Source organism: Dermacentor silvarum, chromosome 1 (assembly GCF_013339745.2).
Source record: "Dermacentor silvarum isolate Dsil-2018 chromosome 1, BIME_Dsil_1.4, whole genome shotgun sequence".
Taxonomy (NCBI): Eukaryota; Metazoa; Arthropoda; class Arachnida; order Ixodida; family Ixodidae; genus Dermacentor; species Dermacentor silvarum.
The window spans coordinates 16,004,487-16,014,345 of record NC_051154.1 but is presented as its reverse complement, the minus strand read 5'-3'; the positions used below and the strand labels follow the sequence as shown (position 1 = coordinate 16,014,345).

General features: G+C 46.9%; 1 protein-coding gene across 1 annotated transcript; it reads left to right on the top strand.

The window, feature by feature from the left end:
- The first annotated feature begins 2,525 nt into the window (after positions 1 to 2,525).
- Positions 2,526 to 3,480, top strand: LOC119455960 (uncharacterized). The gene has a single exon (XM_049660952.1). It carries the CDS (start codon positions 2,614 to 2,616, stop codon positions 3,478 to 3,480), a length of 867 nt encoding a protein of 288 aa, XP_049516909.1. The 5' UTR covers positions 2,526 to 2,613.
- The last annotated feature ends 6,379 nt before the right edge of the window (positions 3,481 to 9,859 follow it).

Sequence of the window (9,859 nt, the reverse complement as noted above, 5' to 3'; positions counted from 1 at the left end):
CGACAAATCGAGGAGAGGGACATTCCTCTTCTTGCCACGGGCCGCAGCGTCCGATTTGCTGCCGGCCGTCGATCACTGTATGACTGTTCATTACTTTGTATACTAGCGCTGTAAATAATGTAAATAAACCTACATTTCCCAAAGTCCGTCCTCGACGTCTCCCGACTTCCGCACTCAACGGCGAGATACAATAACTGGTGGCAGCGATAAGGATGAACCTTCGTCCGAAGAACTCCTGAGGAACTGGGAACAGCGAAGAAGGAAGAGCCTCCGACCCAGAGAGTCCTGAGGAACTGGGAACAGCGGACCGATGAACCAGATGGCGTGGTGCTGCATCCGTGAGTGAGCGCGTACGTTTTTTCCTTTTGATTTGCCAGACTGTAAATTTTGCGTGTTTATTTTGATTGTTCTGGGAATCGGGAATTTGTAGCATATTTTGTGTTTGCACAAATTATTTAAGGAAACAGTTCTAACCAACAGTCGGGGCAGCCGCCATGGACCTTAGAAGGTTGACGAAGTCAGAGTTATTGTTTTTGTGCGACGAGTTGGGAGTTGAGGCGGATGAAAAGATGAAAAAGACAGCTATCCATAGGGAAATTCAAGGTAGTGGCAATGATGATGAAAGCATTAAGATCGCTTGGGAGGTGCTGCAAGAAACGCGGGAGCGGGAGCGTCAAGAATGTGAGCGTCAAGAACTAGCGAAGGAACATGAGCGTGAGCGTCAAGAACCTGAGCGCCAAGAACGTGAGAAGGAACGTGAGCGTGAGCGAGAACAGGAAAAGCACGAGAAAGAGATGGCCAAGCTGCAGGTATAACTTCAGAAATCGCGTCCAGCAGCGGGAAGTGAAGGGGACAACCGTAGCAGATCAAGCGAGGTCGAGCCATGTCGGATGGACCAGTGGACGAAACCGTACAAGGTTGGAGAGGACATTGCTTTATTCTTGGTTCATTTCGGGAGAACTTGTGAGAGGTGTAATTTCGCTCAGGGCACCTGGTCACAGCGGTTAGTGACTTTGTTGCCTTGTTAGGCAGCGAACGTATACTCGCTCTAACGGCGAATGACGCGGAAGACTACGGTAAAGTAAAGGCAGCGCTGTTGAGGAGGTACCGAATTTCATTGGAAGCATTTATTTATTTATTTATTTATTTATTTATTTATTTATTTATTTATTTATTTATTTATTTATTTATTTATTTGGTACATACTGCCGGCCTGAATGTCAGGCCTTGGGCTGGAGTGGCTGTGAAATAATACAAGAATAGGGGAAACAATGCAAGGATACAGCAATTCCGTATCAACAGCTGCTAACGTTGCGCATACCAGCACTCGGCACTGCGCATAACAAAGTGAGCATACGAAGTCGCAGCTCATTTATGCAAATCAAGAAACAATACAAGAATAAGTTAAATACAAGGATACAAATTTTCCGTACCAACAGCATTCTAACGTTGCGCGTGACGTGTGACAGCACTCGGCACTGCGCATGACAAAGCCGTATTCGATATCGCAGCTGTTCAAAAAAGGAACGAACGCACATGAATCAAAACGCATGACAAATACGCATGATAAATAGAAGGCAAGTAATTATCGCAAACGTTCAAGCGCGCACATGAAAGACGAAATAGTGGGGTTTTCGACCACCTCAGCGGGCAGGTCGTTCCAGTTACTGATTGTACGCGGGAAGAATGAGGTTTTAAAAGCATTCGTTTTGGCCAAGTATTCACTGACTTTCTTGGAGTGGAAGGATCGAGTTTGCCGTCGCTGTACTGGTTGAAAGTATAAATTCTTATCTATTCCTAATTTGTCATGATACAATAAATAGAAAAGTTTTAGTCTATCACGATACCGCCTTGTCTCCAAGCTCTCCAAGTTGGCTGTCTGCAAAAGGGCTGTAGGGGATGTTTTCCAACTATAAGAGTTATAAATAAATCTGGCCGATTTCCTCTGTACTTTTTTGCGGCTATTCAGAGAAGCGAGCAAAAATAGCGACGAGGGCTACTCAGAGTTTGCATACAGGTTGAAAACAAACCTTGTTGAGTGGCTTAAGGGTGTCGAAGTCTACGAAAGTAGAGACAAAATTATAGAGTGTATTTGTCTCGAACAATTCTACCGCAGCATTCCACAGTAAGTGAGGTTTTGGGTGCAGGATAGAGATGCAACAGATACGGTAGATAAGGCGGCTCGGCTAGCTGATGAGTACGTGATGCGACGAAAACTCACTACCGACGACGAGCGTTCAAATGGAAGGGATAATTCGAGAAGGTATTTCCACCCAAAAAAACAGACACAGGTAAAAGCTACCGAGAGGGCCCAGTCGATGAAAAAAACTCAGGAAGGCAACAACGATAAAGGAGCTAGCAACCCTCCGGAGGAGGGGACAAAGAAGTTGGATACGCGAGAGTTCGAGAAGAGGCGACCGGTCCGATGTTATCAGTGCCAGGCGGCCTAGGTCACTATGCCTCGAATTGCAAGAAAAAAAAAAAAAAAAAAAGCCGGTAGTGCTGTCCTACGTGGGCGGAAGCGACGAAAGATTGGAGCTTTTCCGTCCATACCTCCAGGAGCTACGGATTAGCGGAAAAACCTGTAAGGTATTAAGGGACAGTGGAGCAACCATGGACCTAGTTCACCCTTCTTTTGTAACTGCAGAGTACTATACAGGGAAGGTAACTTGGATTAAGTCAGTGCTAGAGGAACACAGCGTGTGTCTGCCAATAGCACGAGTGACAATTTCCGGTCCTTTTGGAGAACTAGAGACAGACGCAGGCGTTTCGAAGGCGCTACCAATGGACTACCCGCATCTTTTTTCGGAGCATTTGTTACGGGAGCGCGCTCAGGAGTTCGGAGAAGGAAGGGTGCAGGAATTAACGCGCTCGCGAGCACGCCAAATCGCCGCTCAGCTGACCGAGGACCCCAGCGCAGCGGTGGCGGAACGCGAGGAAGCGCATTCCCTAGAACCTCGGACAACGGAGGAAAAAGAAAACAGTGTGACAGCAGAGGCGCCACTTAAAATGATCCCCGTATCTCTTTACTCGCGTAGCGAAGTAAAGTCGTCAGTGGAAATAACAGAAAGGGAGAGCAGCTCTGTGCTTTCACCTGCCTCTTGGGGCCTTGACATGCTTCTCCAGGTGGACAGGGAGTCGCTCAGCGCGGAGCAACAGAGGGACCAGACTCTGACACGTTTACACTACAACGCGAAAGAGGGCATAGCTAGGCGCAACGTTACCATCGAAGAAACGGGAGGACTGCTGTATAGACACTACCGAGATCGTAGGGGCCGTATCCTCGATCAGTTAATCGTTCCCGAGAGGTATCGGGCGGATCTCCTCACTTTGTGTCATGGAAATGGCTGGTCGGGCCATCTAGGAATCAACAAAACGAAGGAAAGGCTCTTGTTAGAATATTACTGGCCAGGATGCTTTAGGGACGTGGAAAATTATGTAAGGCCCTGTGACACGTGTAAGCGAGTTCAGAAGCCTTGAGATAAGCGCAAGGCACCTTTAAAGTTGGTTCCCTTAATCACGGAGCCATTCCGTCGGCTGGTGATCGACACAGTCGGGCCTTTGCCGCGAGCTGATCAGGGTGCAAGTACCTTTTGACCATGCTCTGTCCCGCGAGAAAGTTCCCTGAGGCGATTCCTTTGAAGGAACTGAGCTCCACCGAGATAGTCGACGTTCTATTGTCCACGTTCGCGCGCATCGGTTTTCCTGCAGAGATTCAGGCTGACCAGGGGACGGTGTTTACAAGTGCTTTAACCATGACGTTCTTAGAAAGGTGTGGCGTGCGTTTGATACATAGCTCCGTGTATCACCCACAATCAAACAGTGTTGAGAAGATGCACTCAGTACTTAAGAGAGTGTTACGTGCATTGTGCCATGAACACAAAGCAGACTGGGAGGAATGCTTACCCGCAACACTGTTCGCGTTGAGAACGGTCCCACACAAGGCAACGGGGTTCACTCCTTCCGAGCTGGTGTACGGTAGGGCGATCCGTTCCCCCCTCAGAATGTTAAGAGAAATGTGGGAAGGAACAGGTGAAAGCCAGACGGTGGTGCGTTACGTTTTAAAATTGCTGGAGCGCTTAAGTGTCTCGCAAGAACTGGTGGAAAAAAACCTAGAAGAGGCCCAGGAAACCGCGAAGGCTTACTATGACAGAAATGCGCGTAGGCGGACATTTAAGGTAGGCGACAAGGTCATGATCCTAAGGCCTTCACGAAAAAACAAACTTGAGGTACAGTGGGACGGACCCGTAAAGGTTACCCAGAAGATATCGGGGACTAACCGCACCCTAGTGGCTCCCGGAAAAAGGAATAAAGGAATCATTTACCACTGTAATTTAATGAAACCTTATTGTGGAAAGGAAGAGGTGGTGAACATGGTGGTATACACGTCTGAAGAAGTAGCGGTCGACTTCCGGTTTTAGCGACAGTGACAGGTGCGGAACGCTCCATAGAGGACAACCTCAATCTGTCTGTAAACCGACTGGCTCTCGAGGCCGTTCAAGTAAGCGACCTCCGGAAACTCTTTGAGGAATTTCGCCAATACTTCAGTAGCCAGCCGGGGAGAACGACGCTCATTACTCATGAGATTGAGTTGACATCAGACGAGCCCGTTCAATCCAAACCGTACTGTGTCTCACCTCGTCAGCGAGAAATAATGGAAGTAGAGATCAAACGAATGCTTGAGCTTGGAATCATTGAGCCAGTAGACAGTGATTACACTTCCCCTATAATTCTCGTAGAAGCGAGCGGGAAAGAGCCGCGTCCATATGTGAACTATAGGAAATTGAATGCGATTACAAGGGACCAACTTTACCCTATACCTAACATAGAAGAACGAGTCGAACGGGTGAGCGGAGCCCAGTATATTTCAACAATAGACTTAGTTTGGGGGTACTGGCAGGTTCCCATGTTAGAAAGCTCAAGTCGCTATGCAGCGTTCACTTCCCCGCTTGGCACATTTCGACCATTAATGTTAAGTTTCGGGCTGAAAAACGCACCGTTTACCTTTTCCAAGCTGATGGATATCGTTTTGAAAGACCTACAAGATTACGCCATCCTCTACTTAGATGATGTGGCTATCTTTTCTGACAGCTGGAACGAACACATGGAGCACGAGAGCACGAGAGCACGAGAGCACGAGAGCACGAGAGAACGAACACATGGAGCACGAACACATGGAGAAAATGCTGGCACGTCTACGAGACGCGGGTCTCACGGTAAAGGCCGAAAAGTGCAACTTCGGGTGTCCGCAAGTTACCTACCTAGGGCATGTCGTAGGACGGGGAACGCGGCGGCCCTCCGAACTAAAGATAGGGCCTATCAATAACTTTCCTGAACCACGAACTAAGACGGATGTCAGGGCCTTTCTGGGGCTCGTGGGATATTACCAGCGGTACATTCCAAATTTCTCCCAGATAGCAAGCCCCCTGACAGGCACCCTCCGAAAGGGAGAGCCTGAAAAAGTTCGATGGAATGAGGCCAAAGAAAGCGCATTTCAGCACTTGAAAGGGGTTCTGAGCTCAGGACCAGTGCTTCGGACCCCCGATTATTCTAAGGAATTTATCGTGCAGTGCTATGCTAGTGACAGAGGGTTGGGAGTCGTCCTCAGCCAGGTGGGCGAAGACGCGGAGAAGCATGCGGTACTGTATGCTAGCCGAAAATTAACGTGCAGAGAGGAGGCGTACAACGCTTCCGAAAAAGAATGCGCCTGCTTAGTTTGCGCGGTCGAGAAATTATCTTGCTACCTGTACGGGGCGAAATTCACTTTCGAGACTGACCACTGTCCTCTGACCTGGCTCAGACACATGTTCCCCAAGAACGGTCGCTTGCTCAGATAGAGTCTAATGTTCCAGGAATATAACTTCACCGTCCGTTACAAAATGGGCAAGTTAAATGGGAACGCGGATGGTTTGAGCCGGTTGTTTCTGTAAACCGACGTATTACCTTCCTTCCCTTGACTAACAAGGTAGGAAGTGTTATTATGGGTTGGAAGTCATCCTTGTAGTTTCAACACTTTGCTTGTGTATAGTTATAAAAGTTGTTTTCATTAATTGTTTGACTTTCTCCCGTTTCTTCTGCAACGACAATATCACTCTGGCCTTGTCGGCATGCGGGGGGGATATGGAAAGCTGTTTAGAAAGGTGGTTGAACACTTTGTCAAAATTGGAAAAAAAAGAAACGCAGGGTTGATTTTGACATTGTAATAGCCTGGCGAGTCAGGAGTGAAGAGCCTGCGCTTGCGCGTGGTGCAGCGCTATGTTGTTTCGTTTGTCTTACGTACGTTCTCCAGGACCCGGGATCCTGAGATTCGTCACACGAGGCTCGTCACCAGTACACTACATGTTCCCTCAGCGTTCCTGATGGCCAGCGAATTGAGTTCACCAGCCATTCCGAACTTCCGGGGCGAGGAGGAGCTGTTGCATACGGACCCTTTCCTGGAATCACTCAAGTTTCTCCACCACCTCAAAAGGCCGTCGCATTCCAATTATGGTGCGCCGAGGCGCATCAACCACGCTACCGGACCAGTCAGACAGGTTGGTGACATTCCCTCTCATGCGCCTCACGTCAAGCTATTGCCTCTCATCCTGCTTGACTCTTCCCGAAAGTGCAACGGAAGACGAGCACGGTTCCAGGTAGGAGGCCTTGGTGGAGAGCAAAGTGGTTTTGCAGCTCTGGAGGGTCGTTCCGAGAACATCCTGTCTCCTTCAGTTGAGCGCTTCCAGGCGAGGAGGCAACGCCGGAGGCAAATCAACCATCGGACAATGGAGCCCTCGGAGCGTCCCCATTGGCCGAATATGACGGCAATTGCACGGGCCCATACCAGGGGAGGAAAATGACGACACCTGAACTGGCTCGACGATTGGCCGAAAATGACAGGACGCCGAGGAACCTCAATGGACCCCAAGGAATTCCGAGAGACCAAAGGGGTTAAAAGAGCGACAACTCGAGGAGAGGGACATTCCTCTTCTTGCCACGGGCCGCAGCGTCCGATTTGCTGCCGGCCGTCGATAACTGTATGACTGTTCATTACTTTGTATACTAGCGCTGTAAATAATGTAAATAAACATACATTTCCCAAAGTCCGTCCTCGACGTCTCCCGACTCCCGCACTCAACAGCAAGATCTAATAGCCCCAACACTTTATCCATGGGGCTCCAGAACGTCACTGGGGCGTTGGAGAGCCCGAGCGGCAAGTGATCGAAGTGGTATACCCGCCTGGAGTGGCCAAAACGGTCCCTTCGTTGTTATGTTCATGCATACTTGCCAGTAACGTGACAATAGATCTAGCGTAGAAAAGTAGCACGCCCGGTCTTTCACGCTGCCTAAAACGTCATATAGAGACGTGACACATACGGTACTTTTGTCAAGCGACTATGTTTTTTTTTCTATTTTTTTAAAATCTTCACAAAACCGGAAGGCGTGGTCCTTTTCTTCATGAGTATCACAGATGGAGACAAGGGCTGCTGGATGTTTGTGGCTGTCTCTTCAAAAGGCTCACTTCCAGGGTGTCGAACCGGAACCTTTTCCGATTTGGTTCGGGTTCGGTTCACGCTTTTTGGTTTGGTTCAGCTGCAGCTTCGGAGCGTAAATAATAACGGTTCGAACCAGTTCGGAGCTTCCTGAATCGGTTAATTCAGGTTGAAATGGGTTAAAAAAAAGACATTGGGGGGGGGGGGGGGGGGGGCATGCCTCTATAGTTGAAAAAAAGACGTGTCAACCAAAGTCGACGCGAAAGAAGACAAGGCCGACGTACATGGTATATGTATTGATATGTATTGAAATTTGGGCATTAAGGATGATGCAGTGTTCCATCATTGCATGATAATTTGAGATTATTTCAATTATTTTCTTGGCTCCGTTGTCAGATTTTACATTTTTTCCTGATCCTCTATTTTTTATTGATGTTGATTCATGGCGTATGCCTGTGTTGGCCCAGAAGGGGAGGGGGGGGGAGGTGTATAGAGATTCAAAAATTTATTATTAATAATATTCCGTAGTTGGGTACTTCCAATTAAACGCCTGGCTGACACCTCACCGGTACTAGAGCAGTAATGACAGTTTGGTGTTCAAGGAAAGGTTGTAAAGGTTTTTAGAATAGTTATAAGATCTGAGAAAATGTAATACTGCCGGGTGCCGAACATTGTAGAAAACAGTTTGAAATCAAAAGAGATGAGTTAAGCGTGTAGCTTTTTATAGTTAATTTGATCGACTGTTTTACGAAGCACGTATTAGGCGAGGAGCGCACTCCTCCAACATGTAAAACCAACTCATTTATGACGATGTAAATTATTAGAGTATCGGAAATAATATCAACGGGAATTTATATGTACTAAAGTTATGCCGAAAATAGAATTTATTGCAAGATGTTGGTGAGATGAGTCTGACTTGGGCGGTCAGTTTGTTTATGCAATTTAAATAATGTGATCTTTTCGCGAATAAATGCAATAGATTCAAGCAGCATCGTCCCATCCTTCTGCACATGGCCTTCTTACACAATGACCTCACTGCCAAGAACAGACTTCAATGCATGGTGGTGCAACGATCTCTTCAATGAGCACGGAGGCACGGCTAGGAGCATTATGCCTCAATTTCCACGTTTTCGCCTTTTACAGGTGCGTGGGCCATACTCCTTGTACGCTAAGAAAAATGGTAACCGTTCTTTGGTCCTGCTTCCGTGCCCCTAAGTGCCTGCTGACATTGTCTGTGATTGTTTATCAATGGATTTTCTGTTACTTCGCTCTGGTGATGTGGAAGCTAATCCGGGTCCTGACAGGCGAAATAAAGCCTCACTCGATATGGATTCATTGCCTGATGTACCTTCCGAACAGATGACAGTCATATTTACCCTCATTAAAGACCTTCGTACGCGCGTGACTCATCCCGCTAAGGTCCAGAACGAATTGGCAATCCATGTCAAAGATTTAAGGACGAGCCAAAAGAAAATCGAAGCTCATGTTGCGTCAATCTTGTTGCTTCAAGGCTTGAAGAGCTTGAAGCAATAACTAAATTGGTTGAGCTCCTACAGCATGCTGTTGATAACGTAGAGGACTCAGTGAAATCGGTTGACATCCGTCTTGGCCACTTAGAATCCCGTCTTAACGAGCAAGAGGACCGTTCGCGGTGCAATAACGTGATAACGCGATAACGCAATAACAGTAATACTGTTAACTATCAGGATGAAATTGCAAGTTGTACAAGTGGTTCTATTTTCAATCGCGACTAAACTTTACGAACCTATATGATTGTTCGAAATGGATATGTTATAAATTATTACTGTTGGTATATCTGTGATCTGTTGAAGTCTAATCGGTTTATTTGTGTATTTACAATATATACGTCTGTTAGTATATATGTGAGTATATGTGCAAGAATATGTGTATGTCATGTGTATGTGTATTAATGGTTATGTTTTTTACCATTAATCTGTTTGATCTCCTGAACGTCACCACTGCTAAAAGTTTCTAGGTTGCCCGGGCCCAGTCAAGCTGTAAAAAAACTGCTTTTTGCCCAGGTATCCCTACCAGAAATGTGTATTTTGTTTTCTGGAATATAAAACTGAAATGAATGAATCAATTCGTCCCTGTCCAGGGGACAGGGACGTGAAGAAGTTTTACATCCATTTGCATAGGCTAACAATCGCAAGGCAAACTGCTGCTATTGCGTGAAAAAGTACCATGCACTTCTTACTTCAAGGAATAGTGCCAATCTTTTTCAGCTGTAGTTAGCACCATGTGTGTACACTGCACATATAATTTGAGTTAAATGTAAGGAAGGTATTGCAGAATAGGCCATTTAAAGCTAATGGCCATAATTTTGGCATTAGTAGATCGTTGCTCAGACCACCTAACAATTTCTTGAA